Source organism: Festucalex cinctus, chromosome 2, assembly GCF_051991245.1.
Source record: "Festucalex cinctus isolate MCC-2025b chromosome 2, RoL_Fcin_1.0, whole genome shotgun sequence".
NCBI classification, from domain to species: Eukaryota; Metazoa; Chordata; class Actinopteri; order Syngnathiformes; family Syngnathidae; genus Festucalex; species Festucalex cinctus.
Window position 1 is genome coordinate 21,639,149 of NC_135412.1, and position 27,373 is coordinate 21,666,521.

At 38.8% G+C, this 27,373-nt stretch overlaps 4 protein-coding genes across 4 annotated transcripts in view; 1 reads left to right on the forward strand and 3 right to left on the reverse strand.

Moving 5' to 3' along the window:
* Positions 1-44: 44 nt before the first annotated feature.
* LOC144014150 (keratin, type I cytoskeletal 18-like) lies at positions 45-7,953 on the reverse strand. Its single transcript, XM_077513729.1, has 8 exons — positions 7,474-7,953; positions 6,204-6,286; positions 4,722-4,878; positions 4,491-4,652; positions 4,298-4,423; positions 1,753-1,973; positions 1,531-1,565; positions 45-380 (listed from the first exon to the last, which is right to left on the reverse strand). The coding sequence occupies exons 1-8, from the start codon at positions 7,852-7,854 to the stop codon at positions 148-150; spliced, it is 1,398 nt and encodes a 465-aa protein (XP_077369855.1). The 5' UTR covers positions 7,855-7,953; the 3' UTR covers positions 45-147.
* On the forward strand, positions 7,595-16,050 carry LOC144014153 (intermediate filament protein ON3-like). Its single transcript, XM_077513731.1, has 10 exons — positions 7,595-7,930; positions 8,912-9,175; positions 10,064-10,272; positions 10,341-10,401; positions 12,486-12,581; positions 12,736-12,900; positions 12,964-13,089; positions 14,447-14,667; positions 15,107-15,132; positions 15,914-16,050. The coding sequence occupies exons 2-10, from the start codon at positions 9,041-9,043 to the stop codon at positions 15,919-15,921; spliced, it is 1,047 nt and encodes a 348-aa protein (XP_077369857.1). The 5' UTR covers positions 7,595-7,930; positions 8,912-9,040; the 3' UTR covers positions 15,922-16,050.
* The window catches only part of btla (B and T lymphocyte associated), a 252,007-nt gene continuing 234,342 nt past the window's right edge, over positions 9,709-27,373 (reverse strand). Inside the window, exon 7 of the transcript XR_013282404.1 lies at positions 9,709-9,719. The gene's annotated coding sequence lies outside the window, so the exon portion shown is untranslated. The remainder of the gene's footprint in view (positions 9,720-27,373) is intronic.
* gpbar1 (G protein-coupled bile acid receptor 1) lies at positions 20,555-24,854 on the reverse strand. The gene is made up of 2 exons (XM_077515338.1): positions 24,724-24,854; positions 20,555-22,229 (listed from the first exon to the last, which is right to left on the reverse strand). The coding sequence occupies exon 2, from the start codon at positions 22,178-22,180 to the stop codon at positions 21,128-21,130; it is 1,053 nt and encodes a 350-aa protein (XP_077371464.1). The 5' UTR covers positions 22,181-22,229; positions 24,724-24,854; the 3' UTR covers positions 20,555-21,127.

Here is a 27,373-nt window from a genome sequence, read left to right on the forward strand (position 1 = left end):
ACACAGAAGAAAAGAAAATTTGATTTTGAATTGAATCCTTTATTTTGAAAGTGTGTAATACCAAAAAAAAAACATTGTTTATTACTCTGTATTTAACCAGAAATGACATTTGCAGGTTCGTTTACATGACCGCAAGAAACCATTGAATCAAGCTTTTTCTTCTTGGCCCTGATTCTTGGCATTTTCCTCAGACTCAGAATAGGACGAGGAAGAGGAGCGCTTCTTAATCTTTGAATTTTTGACTGCAAGTCCGTCAGATGGCTCGGTCAAAGCTTCGACTTTGACTTCAAGAGTTTCTGGGGGAGCTGATTCGTTTTCTTGCTTGACAACTTCTCTTGCCGCTTCGTGCTCTTTGGTGACCCAATCAGAACTTTGCTGCTCTTTGAAAGAAAACAAAGAAAGAGTCAGATTTCCTCTCCCACCTACAAAATGGTAACCTGGCAATAGCCAGATGGATATGCTCCGCAATATCCATCTCCACAGTGATTTGGTCTGGGAAAAGCGGGACGTTCTGTACAATAATTCGAGCTGATTGGACGATGCGTCATTCTACACGTTTGTTCTAACCACTCACGGCCATGAGTGAAAATTTCGTCTTTGTTCTTGCCGAAGGGTGGGGTGGGGGTGGGGGGGCACGAACAACATCTTACCAGCTAGAAATGCATGGAGCACTCCTCACTGTTCAACATTCAACACGGAAACTGTGAGTAACAATTAATTGCAGCGTCTATTCGTCCATGTTAGGTGCTGGGCCCCTGGCTTCCTGGTTTCGTCACAGTTGCATGTCCCGCCCCCAAAGACAATGTCGCTCTGTGATTGGTCCGAACCACGTGCGAGAGCAAGGTCAGCAAATTGCGATATTGGTCACTATTTGGTTGCATGCAGTGATTCAAGTCTACAACCTGACAATGGCCAGATTGATAATTTCACACAAGGGAGTTCTTCACATTATCAAACTGGGACTCGGGAAAGGCGGGACATTCTGGACAATACTTCGAACTGATTGGACAAAGCGGCAACGTGCACGTTTGTTTTAACCAATCATGGCCATGGATGAAAATGTCGTCTTTGTTCTCGTCGAACGGGAGAAATGAACATTTTACCAGCTAGACATGCACAAAGAGCCTTTTTTTCAACACTCAACAAGGAAACGGTGAGTAATTCTGCGAGAATAGAATTAATTGCAGCATCCATTCATCAATTTTAAGTTTGTTTGTTTCCTCTGGCGTCGGTGCTTCCTGGTTTATTTACAGCTGCATGTCCCCCCAAAACGGTCAGTTGTGAACGGATCCGCGGAGCGGTACAAGATGGATTCTTGTAGTATTTGTGACAAATACCGCGAGAATTCAGCTTGCTGGCAAGTTTATCAAGACAGCGCAATTAAATTTCATTCAAACAAATGAACGGACACCTGTACCCAAAGTATTGACCTACTTGTATTTTTCCCAACCGAATGTGATCAAGCTTGGCTTTGTCAAAGATCAGGTCACTCATACTTGATTTGTTCTACCAATTGGATGCAGAACTTACCGTGGGCCAGAGCATCCTCGGAAGAAAAGTCCAAGCTATCAAGAAAGAGCATACAAACTTGTGAAAATGTTGTGGGGAGGAAAAAAATAAATTGACCATGATATACATAAAAGATATGCGCAAAATATTAATTCATGACCATTAAGTCATGTCTACGTTTGCAAAAAAAGTGTCATAAGAAGTGTGATGTCATTTTTTTTCTGATGATGTTACTGCTCCCACCTGTCGACATTGCCTGACATCAGCTGCTGGTAGTTGTCGATCTCGGCCTCCAGCCTCATCTTGACGCACACAAGGTCCTTGTTCATCTCCAGCTGGTTCTCCACATGCGCTCTCACCTTCCTCAGCTGCTGTTCCAAGTCCAAGATCGTCCGGTTGAGCGGGCCCAGTCGCTGCCCGTTATTCAGCTTGGTGAACCTCAGGCTTTCCTCCAGATTGTAGACCTGCAAACAGTCAGTGGAAGGTGGACGGGTTACAAAGGTCGCTACAGTATGCACTTCCTTTTTTCTCTTTTGTTTTACGGTACAGACATTTGTGTGAGCATATCATTACTTCTCTTACCCGTTGACATTGAAACAGTTTAGCTAAATGTTTGCTTGGCAAGATATTTTTCTGTCCCTAAAAGCAGTCCAGCACAAGTCTAGGATGGGCGTCACACTTCCGCAGCAAAAAGGACAATGTATGCCGTCCGTGGCGTTTTTCATGGGGAAAAAAATAAAACACTGAACTCCTAGAGAAGGCATTCAATCAATGTCAGGGATGTTAAACTCATTTTAATTCTGGGGCAACTTTCACCCAAAAATGATCTCAAGTCGGCCAGACCACCAGCCTATGTCTGTGGCCTAATAGGCTATAAATGACAGGTCAGATATTTCCTTTTTTGTGCAAATAAATACACACACATTCTGAATATATTTATTATTCTCTTATTTTACATAGTAATCTGAAATTTCTTAACACATCTTAACGCAATTTTTTTTGCATCAAACCCTAATTAATAGCAACAATTCAGAATGCCTCCAGTGACAAAAATTGGCAACAACAGAAGTGAAAAATTGCTGTTGCTGTCACGGGCCAGATTGGACCCCTTGACGGACCGGGTCTGGTCCGCGGGCCGGATGTTTGACATCCCTGGTCGACAAGGACTCGATTTCAAGTGTAACGACTCGTGAGCAACATCATGATCTTCCGCTTGATAACTTATGCTTACAAAAACTGCAGTCTACTATAGACTTGTCAAAAATAATCAATTAATCGACAAGTAATTGATTATCAAATTAATCGACAACTATTTTAATAATCGACTATTTTATTTTTTTTTAGCTTTTTTAAATTTAAAGTTGTCCAAATCCTCGATTTCAGCATATCAACAGTAGTTGTTCCTTATTTCTGTTGTACTTTATGAAAGAAGACATTTAGAAAACAATTACCGAATTACTGAACATAGTAAAAAATCAATACCCCCCTTAATCACTATACAAATAGTTAACAGGAATCAGGGAAAAATGAAAATAAAAAGTTAATATTTTGTCTATAATTAATGTGATAACTTCATTATGTTTTATGTACAATTAATACATTAAAAAAGTAATTTTTCTACTTGCTGTCGACTTATGATGACATCATCTGTGCTGAGCAAGTAGGTAACGACGACCAATCATGGCTCAGTTTACTGACCAAACCCAGAAAACAGGTGAGCCATGATTGGCCGTTTCCTACTTCCTCAGTACGGGTGATGTCATCATCAGTCGACAGCAAGTAGAAAAATTACTTTTTATAAGGTATTACAGTAGTTGTACATGAAAAATAATTAAGTTATCAAATTAATTCTGGACAAAATATTAACTTTTCACTGCTGAAAATTGTGCAATGAGTCAAGTATCCATTTAAATGCAAAATTAAAATGACAGATTAGTTGAATGAATAATCAATTCTAAAAATATTCGCTAGTGACAGCATTAGTCACTCTGTCACATACGGATGACCTCATTTGAGACACCCTGTACTTGTTTTTGTACAAGAGCAGTTTCAGGTGGCATATTGGAGACACTCAGAAAAGGTTGGAGGTGTGACGAATGCACGTAATGGAGGAGGCACATAAACATATCTACATGCTGTTCTACACCAAAAACAGCCCATATTCGGTTTTGGATTAGTAAATACTAGGGATGTTTAAAAAAAAAATAATCGATTCGGTGATATATCGCGATATCACAGCGCGCAATTCTTGATCAATAGGCGGCCGAATCGATTATTAAACATTCATTTTTGATGGAAAATATTCAACAAAACGTCTTATGTTAGGGTTCAAACCTTAAGCATGGAAGAATTTTATATTAATGGAACATTAAGCCTTAATATTTTATTTCAACGCTGTTCAAACATGAAACTAATTGCAACCTGTTTGTTAAAAACAGTGGCTCACAGTTATAAGACTGACGTTTCAGATAAATAAATAATACCCTTTCATACAAATCTTACAGTGTACATCTACAAGTTTACTAATTACTATTTTCTAAATTTTAGCAAAAAAAAAAATCGCAACAATTGACATGCAAATTCATATCGGGATTAATCGGTATTGAATCGAATCGTGACCTATGAATCGTGATGCGAGTCGAATCGTCGGGTACTAGGCAATTCACACCCCTAGTAAATAACCTGCGAGTGGTTAGCAAAGTGTCCAAAGTGTACCCAAAGTCACCTGGGGTAGGCCCCAACTCGCAGTATTGAGAACAAACTCGAAAGAAAGGTGATGTCGCCTCACCGTGCCGTGCACACCCTGAACTGTCATCTCCAGATATTGTTTCTGCTTGAGCAGATCTTTCAGCTCCGTCTTGCCCGATTGCAGCGCTTCGCTGCTGTGGGCTTCTTCTGCCTTGATGTTTTCAAACTGAAGAGGAAGCACAGTGATGTGAAGAAAGGCAGAGGAAGGGATTACAAGTCTGGATGTCGGGTACCTTGCTCCGGTACCACTCCTCGGTCTCCTTCAGGTTCTTGGTGGCAAGTTTGTCGTACTGCTTGCGGATGTTGTCGACAATCTCGGGCAAGTTGGAGTTTGGCGTTTCGATCTCCACTCTCACCTCAGAGTTCTTGATCTTCTCACGTAGGTCGTCCACAGCCTGCAAACACGAGACGCTCAAAAGAGGATTCGGCTCTTTAGTTTGACCGTTTTGATCTTTATGACTCACGTTTTTGTGGTCTTGCTCAAAAATGGCCAGTTCGTCCTTCACCAGATCGATCTCCTTCTGCGTCTGCTGGTTTCTCAGCTTGGTGTCCTGGATGTTCTTCTTCAGCTCTTCCAGGTCATTTTCAATCGCCTTCCGTGCCTTCGTCTCATCGTTGAGCCTACAGCATTCAACAACAGGAATGCAATTGTTATTATTTCGTTGTCAAATGTTCTCAGAAGTTGAATCAAGTGAACTGGACTCTTCTTGGTTTTTGAAGAACATTTAATCCTTTAATCCCAAAGCACCTTTTCAAGTCCTCATTTTAGATTTATTTAAACCTGAAAAAGCCACATCAAAAAGCAAATAAACATAAACAGCTTTTGGAGTTCGAGAACACGGTCGAATGGAAGGAGCCAAATCTGACACCATGCCAGAATCTACTGAAACTCAAAAAGATTTCTCTTCTCCCACTGGTCAATGAATCAGTGGAGGTTGGTGTTTGTGGATCTCAACTCTGCTTCAACTATCCTTCCTTCCTTTAGTCCTTCCTCTGGTCTCTTGATGTCTCCCTAATCCTGTTGGAATACAGATGTATCTTGGTCGGTGAGTGATTCTGGTTTTGGAACGGTGGATGCAGGGTGACGCCTGGTTGGTGTTGGATTTCACTTTGCTTCCATCTTTCCTTCCGTTGATCCTTCTTCCGGTCTCTTGACAACTTCACGACTGAAGTATCCGGTTTAGGTGAAGGGTTTCAGGTGAATTAAAGAGTGCACGCACACACACACTCACACGCACAGTGATGGTGTCAACATGTTTACTTGGTAAGGCTGTCGAATGAATACTGAGCTCTCTAAAAAAAAAAAAAAAAAAGGAAGGAGCCAAATCAAGCGAAATTTAAGGCTTTGTCAGTTTTTAAATTTGAGAAAAATTTTGAACTGTAGAAGTAAAATCATGAAGAGAATCTAAAATGCTTCTTCAGTTCTAAATTGTTATGAAATTTTGTACTGAAAAAGCAAAGGTGAAAGGTTTTCCACAAAAAAAAAAAAAAAAAAAGAGTCCAGTAGCCTCAAATCAACTTTTGTTGATTATCATGACCTGCATGACTGAGAATCTACACAGACATACCTTCTTATCTTATATCTTATTTTATGTTTTGGATACACGGGTATTTCCCAACCTTTACTGTGCCAAGGCACATATCTCACATAAGAAAAAATATCACCGCATCCCACAAAACTAAAATGTCAAAAGGTCTATATACTGAAATAATAACACTGTTTCCAATTACTTGGTGTGAACTCTGGATTGTTTCCCTTATATGGACTAGAAAATCGTTTAGTTATGCCTGTCACTATGTCGCTGGCATCGATAGATGACCACAAATACAATAATAGTTTGAAAGTGGCTCGTTCCCTGTAACGACACCTGATGAAGTCTCACGACACACTAACGTGCCACGGCGCTGTGGTTGGGAAACACAGAAGTACATTACGAGACACCGACTTGTTCAAGAAATCAGCGTTGGCCAGTTTGGTGTTGTCAATCTGGAGCAGAAGCTTGGCATTTTGCAAGGTGATGTCCTTTATCTGAGGAAAGAAAGACACATTTGGCAGAGGTACCTCAAAATTAACTTAACCGTGATTCCCAAAACCTACGCAGAAAATTACCCACTATCACATAATTGGTCCAAAAATTGTATAATCAATTTGCAACAAAGTTCATGTACAATGAAACCCCGTATGTGCCCTCTACCCTGGGTTTGTAATTGTGTATAGATGCCACAAGAGGCTGTAAATCACCCTGAAGAAGAAAAAAATTGTAAAAACACAAACAAACAAACAAAAAAACGGTAATTTTCTGACAGCTGGAGCGCCATTACTGTAAAATAACGGGAAATTACTTTTTTTTTTTACTTTTTTTTTTTTTTTTTAGAATTGTGCGTTATTTTCAGGGGTTTTAAGTGTTTCATTAAAAAAATTCTCATTTTAAAACAATCTGATTAACTAGAAATACGGTAAGTAAGCATTATATTACAAATAATATTGCTTACATTTACAGAAATTGGATGTTATTCATTGTTTTAAATGACATTTTATGGAAAAATATTGTTTAATAATTTGTGTTTGATGTAAAATAACAGTATATGACAGGCAAAATAATGTGAGCCTTCTTTCAGAAGCTGTCAAAAATCTATTAAAAATTTAAATATTGCCTTACTTTCAGGGTTTTAAAGTGTTTAATTTAATTTATTTACTCACTCAAGGTTTCTCCTTTCACCATGGCTCTTTAGATGTGCTTTCAAAATAAATGTTAATAAATTTTACCATCTTTATAAAAGTCAATTCACACACACACAAAAAATGCATTTTTACTGTTATTTTTTTTTATGGTTTTAAAGTTTAATTTTACAGTGTATTCCATTAAATAACAAGATAAATACCCGTGAAATCACAGTACATTTGAGAATGTAATTTAACAGTTTATATATGTTTTTATTTTTCTTTAGAACAGAAAAAAAACATATATTTTTTTAATTTATGTATTTTACAGTTACAGTGATTTCACGTTATTTTACATTTGACATGCAAAATTAGAGTTTATTTTTATAAGTCAAATGGTATTTTTAAAAAACAGGAAAAAAATGTAAAATAAAAAGTAAAATCTATTTAATTACTTTTTTTACAGTGCACTACTTTTGTCTCAATGAAGCTCTTCAACTAACTTTTACATAGTTCCTTGGCATTCACATGAAGTCAATAAGAAGATCCTGCACCTTATTTTTGAGGTGATTCAGCGGCTTTTCAAGCTCTTCCCAGTCGCGTCCCACTTGCGTTTCCCTTTTCACCAAAATCTCGTCGATCTCATCCTTCAGTTGCTGGTTCTCCTTCTCCAGATGCTTCACTCGTCCCAGGTAGCCGGACAGCCGGTCGTTCAAACCTCGCAGGGTCTGTTTGCCATCCGCAGGTGCGGCGGCGGAGGCCGTGTGGACGAGGGTCGTGAGAGGAACGGCCGCACGGGCCGGAGCGAGGTTCCGGTCCCGGCGGTCCATCTCGTTGCGCAGCACATTGCGCAGCCCCTCCAAACTGGCCACCGACGCCCTGGAGCCTCTTCCGCCGGCCCCACCGAACATGCTTGCAGCGGTGTTGGAAGGCATGATGAGATGATGAGCTGGTGTCAGACCGGGACCGAACTCTGACAGCAACAAAACTTGATGGAGATGACGAATACAGGTGGGGTTTTATAGCCTTTTTGACGCACCAATACAGTCCGCCCCCTGGCGATGCTAATGGCTCATGGATAACATCCTCAAAAAACATCTTTAAAAAAAAAAAAAAAAAAGTTATTTTTTTCTGGTTGCGTTTTCTGTGTTGTTGTTGTTGTTTTGTTTTTTTTCTTTCTTTTTTTGGGGTGGCTGTGACTGACGTGACGTCAGAGGCAGAAAACCAAGTACGGTACAAATAATTCGCTACTGTACTTTTGTACTTTATTTTATTATTATTTTTTTTTTAATGTAGGCTATTTTAGTACTATTTATTTTTCTGAGAAATTTTATTTTATTTGAAAACCTTTGCTTTCTTTTATTTTTTAGAAATGGGCTTTTTTGATTTTGGCGATCAGTATGTGGAAAAATCCAATACTGTATTATTATTATTATTATTATTATTATTATTATTATTATTATAGGCACATAAATGAAACGCGTTTGCTTCTGCCTACACCCTTTGGTTGTGTATTTATGTATGGAATTTTTATTTATTTATTTATCTATTTATTTATTTATTTGTTTGTTTTTGACTATGCTGAATTTGTCAATGAACCAATTAAATTATTATTATCTTATCACATCAGCTAATTTTCTTTAAAAACAGATCTATATGAATGCTTTTTACGGAAATGTATCTAGAAATAAAAGCATAAAAAGAAAAAAGAGAAATATTTATATTTCTTTCTTTTGTTCTCTCGCTACTTTTACAGAGTTCAACCTTTTACCATCAATCTATCTATCTATCTATCTATCTATCTATCTATCTATCTATCTATCTATCTATCTATCTATCTATCTATCTATCTATCTATCTATCTATCTATCTATCTATCTATCAAGTACGGTATATTTTTACTCAAGTAGCCTCCAGAATACAGGATTTGAGTAGGCTACTTTTTCCACCTTTACCTATAATTACACTTTTACCTCTTTGGATTGGACGCAGGCAGAGGTAGAGGGAGGCAACAGGCGGTCCTCCCCTGCTTTAAATGGAGGTGATCCGGTGGACTCAACCCATCCTGCCACAATTCTTTGTACTCACTGTTGTGAGCTCACTGTTGCTCAGCGCCTCACCATGTCCAAAGGAAGAGATTACAGCAGCCAGTCTGCTACAAGCTTCGCGAGCAACCACGTCCAGTCGGCGAGCAAGTTCAGGGAGAAGGACGACATGGTGGGACTCAATGACAAGTTCGTCAGGTTGATTGAAAAGGTCAGTTATATGACAAATTGACATGTCAGTTATAGTAGCCTATACACACTGGCCTATACTTGTGTGACATTTATTCCAATAATGCAATTTATTTAGCCTATGTCTGCTACTCGAGTCCAAACTTTTTTTCCACTGAAGACCACATGCAGAAAAATGGAAGGAAGAGAAGAGCCACATCACTTTTGTGTTTAGGAAACATGCCGTCTACAAGCAGTCTATTGTAGCTCAACAAATGCAAAGCAGTTAAACATATTAAAAGAAAACAAAACAGGACACGTGTGGTTTTATCATGGAAACAATATGACATATATCCTGTTTATCTGTGACAAAGGGGGGAAAAAATGGTGTGGTATATCTAAAGTACTTTTAATGGGAAAATCGTGATTGTCAAATTTAATTATGTATTCTATTTCTTAATTTCTTCAATAAAAACAGTGATATAATACAACATTCAAACATTTTACATTTCAATTAAAACAAACAAACCTGTTTTGTTTTTGTTTTTATCATTTTTCGAAATAATTAAGTATAATGTAACATCAACCTTGTAAAAGTAACTTGACAATGTAAAGAGTAGAAAACTACTGTACTGTACTTAACCAAAAATCTCATATATTGCGTTTGATTTGGACGGTTCGTAAACACAGGTGGCAAATTCAGGTCCAGAAAGTAAAAAGCCTTCCACAGGTTTGCCTTTAGCTACAGGTGCTTGTTTACCTGCCGGTTGAGTAGAAGCACCTGTGAAGCATCTGTGGCTAAAGCCAAACTGTTGCAGAGTTTATTATTATTACATTCTGGACCTGGATTTGTCTCCTCTGCTGGTAAGTGACATTTTAGAAACTTATTATCATTCTTAATTCAAATATTTCACCTGTCTTTGTTTCTCAGGTGAAACACCAGGAGGATGAGAACAAAAAACTGGACACAAAGTTGAAAATCCTGAAAGCTCAGGAGGTCTATGAGGGCAAGATTGAGGGCGTAGTGAAGCAAACGGAGGAGGTGCTAAAGCAACAGATTGACGATTTGCTCAACGACCAGGCTAAGCTTGAGGATGAGCTCTTTCGCAACCAGGAAGAGACAGAGAACAGCAAGAAGAGGTGAGAGGTCAAGGTCGTCCGACACGTCTTGTCTACTACTGCAATTTCCTCTTTCATTTTGGCTTCAGGTATGAGGATGAGTTGCTGAAGAAAGCAGAACTGGAGAATGAATTTATTATCACCAAAAAGGTACTGGAGCATCAGCATGCTTTTTATTATTATTATTATTATTATTATTATTATTATTATTATTATTATTATTATTATTATTATTATTATTATTATTATTATTTATTAATTAATTAATTAATTAATTAATTAATTTATTTATTTATTTATTAATTTAACCAAGAGCACACAGAATATCCTGAATATGCTGTTCTTGCCTGCTAGCTTAAACCAAGTATGTATTGGTTGGTTACTTGTGAAGACGACTGGGAAAATATCCCAAGATGCATTTCGTATTGCTATAACAATGGCTGAAAAGGTTCAAGTTTGAAACTTTTTTTTTGTTTTTTAAAGATCATTTTACATAAACACGTCAGAAGGGCACAACCGTTTCAAATTTCAATTACAGAGAGACTTAGGAAGTATGTTCTTAGGAAAACCATACTTGAATGTTCACCAGACCGTACTCTGCATTCTTGATATTAAGAAACAGATTCTCATTCGTTGACACCCATGTCACTTACTAGGCTAGGTAGGCCCCTGCCTTTCTAAACACAAACAGATACTACAGTAAAAGTATGATGAGTATGGTGACCCCAAGTGGACATAAATAGTACCAGCAGGTTATTGATGTCAAAAGGCATTAATTTGTTTTTTACTAGTAATGTGATATTCAGTAGAACATTTAATTCTAAAATGGCATATGAGGTATTATTTACTGTATTTCGTTACTTGCCTACAGCTGTTTGTTGTACTTCAGTATGAACCAAGCGAGCTATAGCCTTAGCCACAGTTTTAGTACAACATGCTAGCTGTTTCTCAATTTACATTTACGTCTTTGTGATCTTGTGAAAGGTCATTAGTTGCGGCCCAAGTAGAGGGAGTCCTATTTTTGTTACGTCAGAGTTACGTTTCTAAGCTAACAATGTAACCCGAATTTTAACTTAAGTCAAATATTTACATCAAAATAAATTGTATAAAAAATCTAAAATACATTAAAAATAAATAAACAAGTAATATGCTATGCGCCTGAAGCCCAAGTCTTTGCCAATGTTCGTCAGTTTTTCTCCTTTCTGTGATGTTTTTATTAGTGCTGTCAAACGATTAAAATGTTTAATCTGATTAATCACACTTTTTAATTTTGATTAATCACAATTAATCAGCTAAATTACTTGCGTAATATAAAATACAAAATACCGTAATATTTTGACATTAATGCATTTTATTATCTGAATGTCATTTGCAAACATTGATTAAATGCATGTACGCAATTGCATGCATGCGTGTATTGCTCAAAACATAACAGCACCTTATCAATTGGGTGCAGTTCAGCAATTATATTGCAAAGAACGTGCTAAATACTGATGAAAACTTGGTAACAGCATCGTATCAACTGGGTACAATTCAGCAATTATTAATTAACTAAACGCAAATTACTTTTATTTTATCTAAAGTCGCGTTGGGTTGTTTTTTTTAAAGCAAAATTTACCACCGAGCACACCAACTGGAGTCACCCCTCTCATCTTGGAACAACAGGCGTAGAAAATTCCGTGCATTGACCTAATCACTGACCTGCGCAGCCTTCAATGTAACCATCCGCGGTTACGTTCAAGGCTCAAGTGCGGTCAAAAAAAATAGTACAATTAATATGCGTTAATACGTGATTAATGCGACAATGTTCTGTGATTAATTAATCTATTAACGCTTTAACTTTGACAGCCCTACTTTTTATGCTTTTTCGGTTTGTTTCCATGGTAATTGCTTTTCTTTTTCTGGACCAACATTGATAGAAGACGTAGCTTTCTTCTTCTTTGGGGCCATGATGTAGAAAAAAGAAGGCCAAAAAGCCAAAGAAACTCCCACAAGTGCACAAGCGCTAGCATTAGCTAAGGGCTAAATAGCGGACGAGAGGAAAACACTGCGGCCAAAATGGCTGACGAGGAGCCAAAATGGCGGTCCGGCCGTAAGCGTTGTAAAGTCGAAACACGTTAGGTCGAATGCGCCTTAACTCGAGGACTCCGTTTCAGGTGAAAAATATTAGATAATTGCGTACTTTTGGCTAATTAGTCGTTGCTCTCATGTGTGAAAATTGTGCTTTACAAAAGGAAGCAGATGAAGGTCACTTGGACGCTGTAAATTTGGCTCTGGAGTTGGAAGATCTGATAGGCCAGCTGGATTTCCTCAGGGTTGGCTATGATGAGGTACCGTAACAAAGATGTTTATTCCTTGTTTTGTTTTGTTTTGTTTTGTTTTGTTTTGTTTTGTTTTGTTTTGTTTTGTTTTGTTTTGTTTTGTTTTGTTTTGTTTTGTTTTGTTTTGTTTTTACCCCCACTAACTTCGTTGCGCTCCTCGCAGGAGATCAAAGAGCTGGAATCGCAAATCCAGAATGAGACGGTGGTTATACGAGAGAACGCCAAGAGATCTCTGGACATGAATGAGATTGTCGAGAGCGTCAGGAGTCAGTATGGCAACATTGCTGCTCGCACCAGGGAGGAAGCAGAGCACTGGAACCAGAAGAAGGTTAAGAAGAAGATGTTACAATTCAGAAGATTGACATGATTGATTAATTTGGCTTGCTTTTAGATGGACGTGATGGTTTTGAAAGTAGGACAGCGAGAGCAAGAAGTGAGGGAAATACAAAGAGAGATCTCAGACACGCTGCGCTTCATCCAGAGGCTTAATGGAGAGCTGGATGCTCTCAATAGAAAGGTTTGTTTCCAGAGTTTACAAAAATACGCACACTTAAGTAGAAGTACATGCGTAGAAAACAAACTCTGGTAAAAATAAACATACAGTCTTCCCTCGCTATATCGCAGTTCACCTTCTGCGGGTTGACTGCGTTGCAGATTTGTAAAGTCAGATAATATCACAGATTATTCGCTATTTTGCGGCGATTTTACTACAGACAGAGGAAAGAGTGGATAAAGAGACGGAATGTCCAAAGTTGTGGGTTTGTTTCACACTTAATGAAAGAAACTAAAGTGCAATAACTGCTTAAGTTATACAATTGCATAGCTACAGGAAAGTAAAACACTGTTGGCTAATGTAATATAGCCTAGTATCAACACTAGTTAACTCTTTCTCTCCTAGCGATTTTCACTGAAGCATTCCCCTTCGCTCCCGGCTGTTTTACTGGATTTTGACTGATTTCGCAAGGCCCACAGAATATTGTGTTCTATTGATATAAAAACATGCAACCTACCAAAAGAAAAACTAGATACTCTTCTTTCATCAGGAAAAAATAGTATGTTTGTATCTGTTTCTGTTTTGCAGCAATTAGCACTAGAATATAGCTAAGTTTCATCAATATTCACATTCCTGGTGAAAACACTGACAAAAAGAGCTTGTTGCCACATGGCCCTGGCTGATCTCTTATACTCTGTTGCCACCTGCTGGCCGTTTTGTTTTTGTAATAACTCCCATTGCTTTAAGTGACCTCCTCAGGTCAGAAGCTGCACCAAAGCCTTATGTATGCTCTAGCCTAAAAAAAAGCAACAAAAAAAGAATGTATACAATACATAAGATTTTGGGAGTGAAGGACAACGTATTAAAGAACGTATTTATACGTTGGTGGGTCTGAATGAGTTCATATAAATTGTGCTTTAAATTGATTTACTGGACAAAAGCAACAAGTAAAATAAAAAAACAAAAAAACATTCTTCGAGGTGGCCTCAACCGATGCAGTCACTAAACACCAGATATCGCTAATATGTAGCCAGTTAACAACCGGCTAATTTTATATGATCATTTGCTGACTTTTACTTATCACTCAACAGGCCACGCCCACCTTTTAAGGGCACGCATGGGTACATCGTCACCTATAATTTAGTGTGGAATGGGTGGATGGCGACCCCAAGTGGAAAAAAATAATACCTGCACCTCATATGCAAATTTCATCAGTCGCAAATTTGCTTCGGCTTTGCTATTAGTTTGTCTTGCCTTTTTATGTCTGTTGTTAACAGTTAGAGAACTTCATTTTTTCTCTCAACCCAATCCTAGATGCCTTGAAAGCGTGAGTTTTTGACATGGAGTACAAGTCACTTGCATATATTCCTTTTACCTGTAGGAAGAGTCTTTGAAGAAGGACATCACCGACGCAATCGCGGAAGGCGACGAAAACTTGGAGAGGGCCCAAAATGACATCACCCAGCTGGAGGAGGCCCTGAGGCGCGCCAAGCATGACTTGGCCGGCCAGATCCGAGAACACCAAGAACTGATGAACCTCAAGCTGGCCATGGACATTGAGATCGCCACCTATCGCAAGCTGCTGGAAGGGGAGGAGCTGAGGTAGAGTTGAATCCCAGGGGAAATTATTTTGGTGGAAAGTAATGAAGTACAAATACTTAGTAACTGTGCTTATGTGAGTGCATTTTTCATGGTTCTGTACTTGTGTAGTAGGGCTGGACGATTTTGAAAAATAACCAAATTGAGATTACTCCATCACACGAAAACCACCCAACCTCAATATTGCAATTCCAAGCTAATATACAAAAAAAAATATATATATTTTTTCAAGGTCCTTTTCACATGCATTTGTGCGGACGGAGGATTTTCTTCGATGGGTCTTGTTGCAAGCCACTGACTGACTTTTACCGTAGTCTTTTATTTTTATTTTAACACAAAGTATTTGTACTTCTATTTAAGTACAGGGTATGAGTACTTTTCCCACCTCTGCTGAAAGTCGATCAATATTAGTCAAGACTGCTTTTGCTCTTTCTCTTTGCAGAATGAATAAACCCATGCATAACTCAGGTGAGAATACAATTTTAATAACCTATTTTTATTACCCTTTTGAGATCATCAGGATTGCCGCGGGAAATTGTCCAATTAAATTGTACATTCCACTTAATTGTTCTGCAAAAATAGAATTTTCTCCAAATAATGTTTCTTTGTCGTCTATCTATGCCGCTGACTTATAGCGACAGGCAGAATTATGAAATACCCTTCTATGACTGCCACACCTGATAAGTTTCTGAGAGGCGAATTGACGTTCGGCCACTTTTATTTTTGGTTTAGTTTTGTAAACAAAAGAAATATGAGATACGGATTTGGAGATACGATGGAAGTTCTCAAAAAAAGTGTTCAAGCTGTTTATTGCCACTCTTAGTTAAAGTTTACGATCAAACTACCGTAAAAAATCAAACTGAAATTGTGTTCTGAAACATAGTTTTGCTGCACCAAAGTCCGCTTCAACGGATTAAATTCTGTTTTTATGAATTATGGAGTGCCGTTGCCCTTGGTATAAATAAAAAGAAATGGATTTTTCTCTCTTTTTTTCCCCCTTTGTATGATGCGTTTGGTTTACTTGTGAGATGTTTCTCATGTAAAATATGTTTTGACCTAATCCACAATAAATTGTGAGACAATATAGTGACCAGGTGTGTGTGTTCAATGCAATTTGGGGGAAATCATTAATTTTCACATTTCATATTTTTTAGGTATAAAAAAAGAATACAACAAATTTTCATAAAATCCTGCATTCATTTGGTTCCAGTATTTTGTTCGACTAAATCCAACACTCTCTTTTGCTCAGATTTCTAAAAACAAAGCAAGCAATCTGCCTCCTTACTTGCACGCAGACCTTCAGCTGCTTATCCAGCGATCACCACCTGAGGAGCCGCAAGGCCAAAAACTGAACACGAACTTCACATCTTACCACATCCGAGCAGCAAGTCCTCAAACCGAGAGACGACTGCTCGTCAAGGTGTGCGTGAAGGCAGGGAGAGTTATGTCTCAAACTTGTCATTATACAGATGATTAAAAGAGCCAAAAGCTCTTTGTGAATCATAATGCAACAATGATGTCATGCTACAAGATTGGATGGACATTTTTTGGGAGTAGGTGAATAAAGTTGCATCCAGTGATTTTATTTTATTTTTTTAAATATTGTTGTCTTGAATTGTTATTAATGAGTTTAAAAAAAGGTCATAAGCTACATTAAGTTTGGCAGTAAAGCAGTACATGTTTATCACTATGATTTATTAGGCAAAATGTAACATGGCTCAATAACTGCGTGGATGCTTTTAGTTGGTTCATTATACAATAAATCTAAAATAAAGAAGACTAGTCACAAGATTTGTCACAACACTCCTTCACTCCACAAACAACAGAGACTGGATGCATTCACAGGGGAATTACATGAAATGATATCCTACTTTGAAGCTTTAACCTAACTGAAACATTAGCCGACGTTTAAAGGTTTCAAAGGTTTTAAATTAGGGTTAAGGCTTCAAATTAGGGTTTTAAACTCAGGTTTTACATTAGGGTGACAATTTCAAAATAGGGTTTTATATTAGGGTTAAGATTTCAAGTTAGCGTTTTAAAATACAGTTAGTGTATATTTTGAGCATAGAAGGGCTAAAACATCCATAATGAAAATTAAATTGCACTAAAAAAGTGCCCACCAGAGGGTGCTAGTACTGCACAAAAGGAAATCAACCTGACTTTTTTGACAGATGTGTTGCATTTAAATAACACGACGACGATATTGTGGCAGTACTAATATCACGATATTGCGGTTATCGTTACATCCCTCACACTGTATATTTATTTTCCGAAGTCACAGAGCACCACAGCAGAAGGATCAAAGAGCCACATGCAGCTCTGCTTACTGATCCCTGCCATAGATAAAAGAAACTCACAATACTGTTTTGACTTTGTTGACCTTCAGAAAGCATTTGATCCCATAAATCATAATCTGTTGAGCAATAAATTTGAGCATTATCGTATTAGAGTTATAGTCTTGAATGGGCTCAGAGCTTATTTAAAAGAAAGGCAACAGTTTGTGGTGTTGAGTGAATTCAATGTAAAATGTTTGGACATGTTTGTGGCGTCCCCCAGGGATCAGTCTTGGAACCTTTACTCTTTGTTATATGTTAATGATTTATGTAATGTGTGTCATTCATTGAAATTTGTATTGTTTGCAGACGACTGGTGAGAAAATATAGCATGTTTGTTTTGGTCTATAATTTCCTCAGAATTCAAGGAATTCAAAATCTGTTCCGGGAAAAACAAGACAACAATAAATCTCAATAAGACAACATTAATCGTATTTGTAAATGTTAAATAAAGAAAAACACTACAAATAGATGGTGTGAAAAAGCTTAAATGACATTAAATTCCTGGGGGTAGTTGTTGACAATAAAATCTGCTGGAAAAGGATATATTAACAGTTTGTTCTTTTGTATTCTGCATGTTCAAAATGGACAAGAAGAAGTAAAAAAAACAACCTGAAACTCTGTCTTAAACATTCCCTCCAGCCTTTCAGTCATGCTGATGTGTTCTTCCAATGTGGAGAAGGGATTTGTACATGGACTAAACGTGCTGGAGGAACAACCAGACCCCACCCATGAGGGCATCCCATCTCTCCTCACGCCATGCATAATTTCAGACCTTGTTTGCCACTAATTTCATTAACATCTGTTCTTCCTCCTCGTCTATCTTTGCGCTCTCTCTTCCTTCCACCCACGTGCTACATGCTACACATTTCAAAGACCATTTTCAGTCAGGAAAACGCACAGATATGTAATCTTTTCCACATTTATTTTCAACATGTAATTTCCTCTTCAAGGGCTTTGCTTTTAAAGCAAACACATCTTTATATAAACACAGCATATTGCGGTTATTATGCTGACATTTGGGGGGAAATCTGAAATAGAAACTCTTGTTCCAGAAGCCAATTTTCTGCCATGTGTGTCTTAATAAATGTCTGCATGAAACTAAGGTCAGTGTTATTCATTGTGTCTTCTTACTGTAGATGGACTACATGAGGGAGTGCATCTCTCTCTCCTCCTCAACTTGCATACCAGTACATCGATAAACACTGCTGTGGAAAGTAGGAGTAAACATTGAAGGCAGGAGGTAGAGGGAAACTGGTTACAATCATTTCAAGCACAGCCAAAATAACAAGACATTCATTCAAACGACATTATGTGGCGACTCATTGAAACGAGCGCGGTTGTCCTGCATGAAACTGAAATGTAACAATCTTCCGATTACATTCGCCATGCCATTAATAGGCAACCAGTAAAATGTGGCCGGCTAAAACTACAAAAACTACAACTACTACTACGACAAATAGATCAGTGTGGATGGATGGATGGATGAAATATGAGTTTGATTGTGATTGGTTAATTCTAAACACACCCACATTCCCTAATTGTGGGGGTGTGCACACTTATGCAACCACATAATTTCAGGAGTTCATTTTTACTTTCCCTCTTAAAAAGATGAAAAAAAAATCAATTACATTGTACAGGTTATAGGTCACATTCAAATGTTTTGAAATGATTGATCTAGGTGATTTTGTTTGAATATATGTCACAAAACAACTGGCATTTGAACAGGGACAATTATCATACATGAGCTTTCAGGGTTCATTTTAAATGTCAGTATTCATCGAGCGTCACAGTCAACGTCCAGAAGTTGTTGAACCGAATGGAGGGCAAAATTGTTGCTTGTGAGTATCCGGAACTCTTTGACAATTTCCAACATCCGGGCATTTCTGATACTTCCTCAATGCAACACAATGCAAATTCTTCCTTTATACGGTGAAAAGAAACGGCGTATTGTATTTCTTTTGCCTGTAACTATCATACAAACTATACGGATTGTGATAGTAGTCAAACGACATCTCATCACATTTTAAAATCAAAATCATCCTCACAAATCAAATAACACAAGATGCAAAGTCTAATGGTTTTCAATGGGCGGAAAGATTTCTTTCACCGAATGGATCGCCATTTTGATTTGGACATCATCTCGGAATTGTCAATACTGGGACTTTATGAAAATTAAAAAAAAAAAAAAAAAGAGAGAGCAGGACAAGAGAATGGTGAGCAAGGAAAATGGGATATGGTAATATTTACTGTATTTCGTTACTTGCTTACAGCTGTTTGTTGTACTTCACTATGCTAGCAATAAAGCTAGCAACAGTCTTAGCCAAAATTTTAGCACAACCACAACATGCTAGCCGTTTCTCGATTTATGTTTACATCTTTGTGATCTTGTGAAACGTCATTAGTTGCGGCCCAAGTAGTGTTTGAAGTGAAAGTACAAATAAACCAAGAACGCATGAAATACTCTGACGTTGTTCTTGTCAGCTAGCTTAAATCAGTGAAGCATCAGTTACTTATGAAGGCTTAGCAAGGAAAATATCCCAAGTTGCATTTCGTGCTGCTATCACGGAAATATGTCAGAGTTGGGTGCAGGGAGATAACAAATACACAGCCGTTCGTTCCAATTTACAAAGAGACGTGTGTACTTAGGAAGAATGTTGTCATAAGATCGTACTTGGGAAGTGCACCAGACAGAACTGTATTGTACATATTGAGAAAGAGCCGCTGATTGTCTTACTTAGTGGTTTGATTGACTAGTGATCAAACTCGCGCGAATAACGGGATGCAAAAGTTCATTTTGCGTCTGGTGTGAATGTAGTATAATACTCATCATTTCACTGTAATTCTGTAGTTACATGAAAATTTTGTTTTTGAAGAAAATCTGAAGAATATTTTCTTGGAGTTTTTTAGTTTTGTGATGAAATAAGATCTCTGAAAGGCTTTTTCAAAAAAAAAAAAAAAAAACTTTACAAATTAGTCTCTCTTGTAATCAGTAAAGAAAGTAAAGAACATTTTACTGAAAAGGGAAATCCACCTTAAACGTTTCTTGACAACAATATCTTAAATGTGACATCACTAGTTTAAACATGACATTCTGATTAATATTACATTTGTGGAATATGAGTTATGAAGCAAAATCCAACCATTTTTTTAGTCCATCTCAGTGGGTGGCCATTTTACCACTTACTGTCAACTGAAGATGACATCACAGTTGCTCAGGGCTCAGGCAACGACCAATCACAGTTCACCTGTGTTCTGAAGCTGACCTGCGATTGGTTGTTAAAGGATATTTGATTAATTGAGCCATTTTTAACAGTAAGAAGATAATATTTTGTCTATAATCAATGTGATAACTTTATTATTTTTCACGAACAATTAATACTTTTAAAAACTAATTTTGTCACTTGCTATCGACTGAAGATGACATCACCTGTGCTGAGGAAACAAGTAATGACCAATCATAGCTGGGTTTGCTGACCAAACCCAGAAAACAGGTGAGCTATGATTGCTCGGTACTGATTTCCTCAGAACAGGTGATGTCATCTTCCGTCGACAGCAAGTGGGAAAAATGTGTTTGGATTAATTCCATCCATCCATCCATCCATCCATCAAGGGTCGTGGGGGTGCTGGAGCCTATCCCAGCTGGCTTCAGACAGTAGGCGGGGTACACTCTGAACTGGTTGCCAGCCAGTCGCAGGGCACACACAGACGAACAACCACTCAATCACAATCACACCTCGGGACAATTTTAGAGTGTTCAATCAACCTGCCAAGCAACCGGAGTACCCGGAGAAAACCCACACAAGCATGAGGAGAACGTGCAAACTCCACCCCGGCAGGCCGAAGCCCGGACTCGATCTCACATCCTTTGCACTGGGAGCCGGACGTGCTAACCAGTCATGCCACCCAAGTTAATAATTGTGCGTGAAAAATGATGACATTATCAAATTAATTCTGGCCATAACTTTTTACTTCCGAAAATGGCTCAATGAGTTCAAGTATCTCTTTACCTAAGACCTGAGCAACTGTGATGTCATTTTCACTCCACAGCAAGTGAAAAAATGGCCGCCTTCTGATACTGATAAAAAACAAAAAATGTCTTCTTTTGCCTTTGAACTCTTTGATTATTTTCAATATTCAATATTCTCATTGGCATTCTCCTTGACTGCAGACTCTCCTGCCGCCCGCATCTTCTGCCTCAACCTGTCCCGAAGTTTCCGCCGCAGCTTGTGCGCCGGCTCCGTGTACTGCCTGTTGGCCAGGCCCAGCACCAGCGGCACCACGGCCATGCTGCCGATCCCGGTGCACGAGAGCACGATGAGCGTGTTGGAGTTCCACTTGGCATCGCTGATCAAGAAGGCGATGCACACGTGCATGTAGATGAGGTAGGGAACCCAGCAGGCCAGGAAGGTCAACGACACGGCCACCACGCAGCGGGCGTAGCGCATGTTCAGCCGCTGCTCCCGGTCCGAGGCCTGGCCGCGCTCCACCGAGCGGTGGAGCCGGCAGATGCTCTTCATCTGGCCCCGCGTGATCCACAGGACCCGGCCCGTCATAGCGGCGATGCTGAGGATGGCGGGCAGCACCAAACCGTAGACCTCCAGGTAGATGAAGGCGTTGGGGAACACGCGTCTGTAAGAGCAGCAAGCGGTGATGTTGACAGTGCAATTGGAAGAAAGGGTCGACGTTTGGCCACGTGCGCAGCAGCTGCTCCAATCCGGGCTGCCCCAGTTGTTCCAGCCGAAAGCGGGCAGGGACGCGTACAGCAGCGGCGGCGCCCACGCCAGCAGCAGGGCCAGCGGGAAACGCCGGTGCATCCACAAGTTGCTGTAGCGCAGCGGCTCGGCGATGCAAACGTAACGCTCGTAGTGGACCATCACCAGGTTGAGCAGAAAGGCCAGGAAGAGGAAGTTTGGGAAAACGTGCGCCAGCAGGCACGAGCCGAAGCTCAGCTGGCGGTTGAGCCCCATCAGGGGTATGAACGGGAGCGCCACGCCCGTGCACAGGTCGGCCACCAGCAGGCTCAGGAAGAAGTAGTTGGGCGTGTTGTGCAGGCGGCGGTTGCACGTGATGCCCGCGATGATGAGCAGGTTGGCCAGGATGATGGAGGCCGACAGCGGGACGGTGATGGCGTAGATGAGGTGCTCCTGGTGGAGCAGCGAGATGGCGTCGCCGCAGTCCATCGCCGGGGTGGTCAACGCCGCTCCCGTCGACGGGTCGTGCTGCCGTGACCTTCGAAAAGTCGTTTTAGTTACTTTACTGATTACTAGCTTTCAAAAGTCACTTAGTTACCTTGTTGATTACTTGTTTTTAAAAGTCATTCACTCATTTGCTCCCAAAACATATAAATACGTCCTATTATAAATGTATTAAGTATCCCAAAGACGTATTTTCATGCTAGAGCATACAGAAGGCTTTGATGCAGCCTCTCAACTACAGAGAATGGATGAAGCAATAGCAGTTATTACAAACGGCCAGCAGGTGGGAGCAGAGTATAAGAGATCAACCAGGGCCATGTTAAAACAAGCTTGATTTCCCCACAGTTCTAAGCAGATTTGTGAATAATGATGAAACTTAGCTATATTCTAATGCTAATTGCTAGGGATGTAACAGTATCCAAACATCACGATACGATATTATCACAATATTGTGTGTGTGTGTGTGTGTGTGTGGGGGGGGGGGGGGGGGGGGGGGTGTTGGGGGCGATATTTAAAAAAAGGTCACAATATTGTAAGAAAAAAAAAAGAGCTCATACCAAAAAAAACCACAATATTGTGCTTTTGTACATAATAGCAATGCATATAAACCACCTATAATTTCTAATAACAATATTGAGGCGCTTACTTGCTAATGCACACACACATTGAGTTCCTCTACATATTGACGCTCCACAAATTAGCACAGATTTTAAACAGAGAAGGCCAAAACATCCCTAATGAAAATTAAATTGCGATAATAGACTAGCCACCAGAGGGTGCTAGAACTGCACAAATGGAAATCAACTTGACTTTTTAAACATATGTGTTCCCTTTAAATATTGTGAACATGATGACGACAATATTGTGGCAGTTTTTAATATCACAATATCATGATATTTCCCTTATGGTTAAATCCCTACTAATTGCTGCAAAATGGAAGTAGAATATACTTTTTTTTCCTGATGAAAGAAGAGACTCAATCTAACTTTTGGTAGGTTCCATGTTTTTATAGCAATAGAAGACAAAATTCTGTGGGCCTTGCAAAATCAGTCAAAATCTAGTAAAACAGCCGGGAGTGAAAGGGCTTCCTTCAGTCAAAATGGCTGCAAGTGAATGAGTTGCATTACAAGTAGTGCTGTCACTATCGAAGAATTTTAGAATCGATTAATCTATCGATTATTCACCCGATTTGTACTAATTCGGATTCATTTAAATTTTGCATTAAAGTGCAATACAAAAGCATTCATTCCCCTGATTAGTTTATTAACAAAATGATTTATTTAGATGAAACCCAGAAGATAATCAGTCTTCTTTCATGATGAACAATTACTGTTGATATGCTGAAATCAGAGGATTTGGACAATTTTACAAAAAAAATGGCACCAAACAATTACTCGATTATTAAAATAGTTACCGATTAACTTGATAAGCGATTATTTGTCGATTAATCGATTAATTTTGACAGTTCTAATTACGTTAGATTCAGCAGATAATAACCATGCTTAGAGATAACAAATTATGGTTTTGCCACTTGATTGGAAATGCATTTTTAACAGTGACATTTAAGAATAAAGTTTAAAAATAGACAAACTTTTCACTTACCATTTTATTTTTATTTATGAAGAATGGGACTTTTCTGGATTTCACTTAACATCAATGGGCTGCTTATTTTTAATATTTTTAACATAAATATATTTTTTGGGGAAGCCGGCTCGGTGGAAGAGTGGTCAGCACGTCCGCCTCCCAGTACTGAGGATGCAAGATCAAGTCTAAATATGTTATTCTGGTTAATATTGAGTTAGTGGAATACGAGCTAATCAGCAAAATCCAGCCAATTTTATCCATCTCTGTGGCGGCCATTTTACCACTTGTTGTTGACTGAAGATGACATCATAGTTGCTCAGGTCTCAGGTAAAACATCCAATCACAGCTCAGCGTGAGAAAACAGCTAAGCTATGATTGGTCATTGTCTGAGCCCTGAGCAATTGTGATGTCATCTTCAGTCGACAGCAAGTAGCAAAATGGCCTCCGCCTGAGATGGAGAAAAAAGGCTGGATTTTGCTTCTGACCTCGCATTCCACAAATGTCATATTAATCAGAGTGTCATGTTTCGACTAGTGAGGTCACATAGACCATATTATTCTCAGGAAATGTTTCAGGTTGACTTCCACTTTAGGGTAAGTAAGCAAAACCCAAAACTTAAGAGAGCCGTTGATTCGTTAACTTTGGCTCCTGATTCTGGAGACACTGAATCAGGTTAGATTGACATGGAAACGCACAGAGGCTGAAATATGATTGCATAAGAAAAAACTGATGTCCACTTACATTTGCAAGGAATAGTGCGCTAAAATAAACGACAAAATGAAGACAACAGTAGAACGGAATACGTTGAGATCCGCACATAGTTATTTTTAATCAAAATTCCCTGCTCTCTTACCTTACAGATAAGATGAACCTGTAAATCCCACAAGCTGTGGTCTATTTGTCAACTTTTTGAAACAAAAGTAGGTCAGTGAAATTATGTTTACCTTTCAATGAAGATGCGTCTTCAGCTCGTTATCATCCCTTCTGCCTGCCACATCTGCGCTCAGATGATCATCGCTGCTTCCTTTTTAATCCCTTTGGATCCCAAGTTCTGGAAACGTCACAAGACGCCGCAGGAGAGCAGCCGAGACGTCCGTCTGTCTGTCCGCACGTTTTAAAGAGGAGGTGTGCACATTGGAGGAGGAGGAGGAGGAAGAGAGACAGCAGTCTTCTGACCCACTGACTTTCTCGCTCAGCCCCTTGCATGTACGCCCCCCCCCATATCAAGGATGTACATTTGTTCCTTTCGTAACAAGATTCCTAGTTAAGATTGGTAAGCAGACAATTGTTGCAACGGCTCCGAGCTACGCGTCCTAAAATTGTGTAATTAAGTTACAGGTTGACTCGATTTGTTGAGCAGGTTACTGGAACACAGAAAACTATATGGGGGCGGCAAAGATACACGCAAACTGTAGGTAAGTTGTATAGTTAAATTATATATATATATATATATATATATATATATATATATATATATATATATATATATATATATATATATATATATATATATATATATAATTTAACTATACAACTTACCTACAGTTTATATAAATAAAGAGAGAGAGAGAGAGAGATATTTACCGGTACTCTAAACATAAAAGTATGGGAAATATATTAAACTAATATAAATATGGCTGCATCTTTTAGTCATTGATACAGAAATTTTAAAATTCATAAAATTGAGTTAAAATTACACAGATGTACTTGCTGTACTGTAAAAAACAAACAAACAAAAAACCAGTGTGATATTGATTTGTGTTGAAGCCATTTTTCTGCCACTAGATGGCATAATTGCATTTATAAGACGGTGAAAGCCCAGTGCATTTTTCATGAAGTAGCTTGTGAAATTCTGCAAATTTTTAAAATTGTAAAATACAACTTGAGCCCAGCCTCCACAAAAATATGCATTACAATTACATTTATTACTGCTGAATTTTGACGTGGACGTGTCTGCTGTGTTGCTATCAGAGTAAGGGGTGGCCATTAATCGTGTGTTAAAAAAAATTAGTGGCGTTCAAGGAACTTTAAATTAACGCACTAATTTGGACACCCCTAGTTCCTATATAGCTTTCCTCACGTGTTTTCAAATGTAGGGAGGGAAAGTAAAAGGGACACATATGGAAAATCTCCTTAAGTACAGTAACAAAGTACTTGCGTACTCTGTTACTTCCCATCACTGGCGAGACAAATGAGGAAGGCGCGTTGGTCCACATTACAATATGGACTTATTCACTCCCTCGCTCACCATTACATGCACGTGCGCACGCACACGGTTTACGTCTGCGATTCACAACCGCCGTCATGCCCGCCTGGTATCTAATAAACACGGTGTCTTGTCTGATGGAAGGTCGGTGGAAGCTGGCTTTTGTTTTCCAAACACTCTTTCCATGACAGTCTGGAGCAGAGCTGGTCGCCGGCCCAGCGCCCGTCAGATAACGGCTTTTTATTAAACACAGGCCGAGCCGGGATGCATCTGGAAAGACACGACGCAGGAAAGAGCAGGCTGGACGGAACATCGCAACATCTCCACTTGACAAAATAGCACACGCATACTGTCGGCCCATTCACATTCACATTCATATTTACACTTAGCAAACATTCACCGGGCCGGCCCACCACCAAGAATCAAATGTTTTTGAAGGGTTTTAAAAGTGGAACACTTTTTCAGTTAGGATGTTATTATAGTAAATTTGGGCCAACTTTCTGGTTTAAATAACTCAAAAAGTTGGGTCCATTCGCTTTTGACCCACTTCAATTGGGTTGTTCAACTAACCAAAGAGTTTGATCAAATGAATACACCCACAAAACGACCTCCGAAATCGGGTTGCTTTGTGGGTTATTCATTTAATTTGGCCCAACTTTCTGTCTTTAATAACTCAAAAAGTTGGGTCCGTTCATTTTTGACTCAGTTCAATTGGGTTATTCAACTAACCAAAAAGTGGGTCAAATGAATACCCCTACAAAACAATCCCCAAAATTGGGTTACCTTGTGGGTTATTAATTTAATTTGACCCAACTTTTGGCGTTAAATAAATCTTTTTATTACATTTTTTTGGTTAAATAACTTAGAGTCGGTCACTTCATTTTTGACCCAGTTCAATTAGTTACTCCACTAACCAAAAAATTTAGTCAAATGAATACACCCACAAAACAACCCCCCAATTGGGTTGCTTTGTGGGTTAATTTAATTTGACGCAACTTAACCTTTTAACTTTTTGTGTTAAATAATTCGTTCAGTTCTTTTTTGACCCAATTCAATTGGGTTATTCAATGAACCCAAAATGTTGGGTCCATTCATTTTTTACTGTGTTCAATTGGGTTATTCAACTTTTCGAAAAGTTGGGTCAAATCAATACATTCACAAAACAACCACCAAAATTGGGTTGCTTCGTGGGTTATTAAGTTAATTTAACCAACTTTTGGGGTTAAATATATCTTTTTGTTATTTAACTCAGAGTCGGACAGTTATTATTTTGACAATTCAGTTGGGTTATTCAATTAACCCAAAAAGTTGGGTCAAATGAATACACCCACAAAACAACCCCCAAGATTGTGTTGCTTTGTGGGTTATTAATTTAATTGTACTCAACT

What these genes read in the sequence shown, in the direction of transcription:
- gpbar1 (XM_077515338.1), bottom strand. Translation starts at nt 22,180, where the DNA reads ATGGACTGCGGCGACGCCATCTCGCTGCTCCACCAGGAGCACCTCATC.
- LOC144014153 (XM_077513731.1), top strand. Translation starts at nt 9,041, where the DNA reads ATGTCCAAAGGAAGAGATTACAGCAGCCAGTCTGCTACAAGCTTCGCG. An exon ending in ACAGAGAACAGCAAGAAGAG is followed by an intron (nt 10,273 to 10,340) that starts GTGAGAGGTCAA and finishes TTTTGGCTTCAG; the next exon opens with GTATGAGGATGAGTTGCTGA. An exon ending in CTGGAAGGGGAGGAGCTGAG is followed by an intron (nt 14,668 to 15,106) that starts GTAGAGTTGAAT and finishes TTCTCTTTGCAG; the next exon opens with AATGAATAAACCCATGCATA.
- LOC144014150 (XM_077513729.1), bottom strand. Translation starts at nt 7,854, where the DNA reads ATGCCTTCCAACACCGCTGCAAGCATGTTCGGTGGGGCCGGCGGAAGA. An exon ending in TTCAGGGTGTGCACGGCACG is followed by an intron (nt 1,974 to 4,297) that starts GTGAGGCGACAT and finishes GACTGTTTGCAG; the next exon opens with GTCTACAATCTGGAGGAAAG. An exon ending in CGAGGATGCTCTGGCCCACG is followed by an intron (nt 381 to 1,530) that starts GTAAGTTCTGCA and finishes TTTCTTTCAAAG; the next exon opens with AGCAGCAAAGTTCTGATTGG.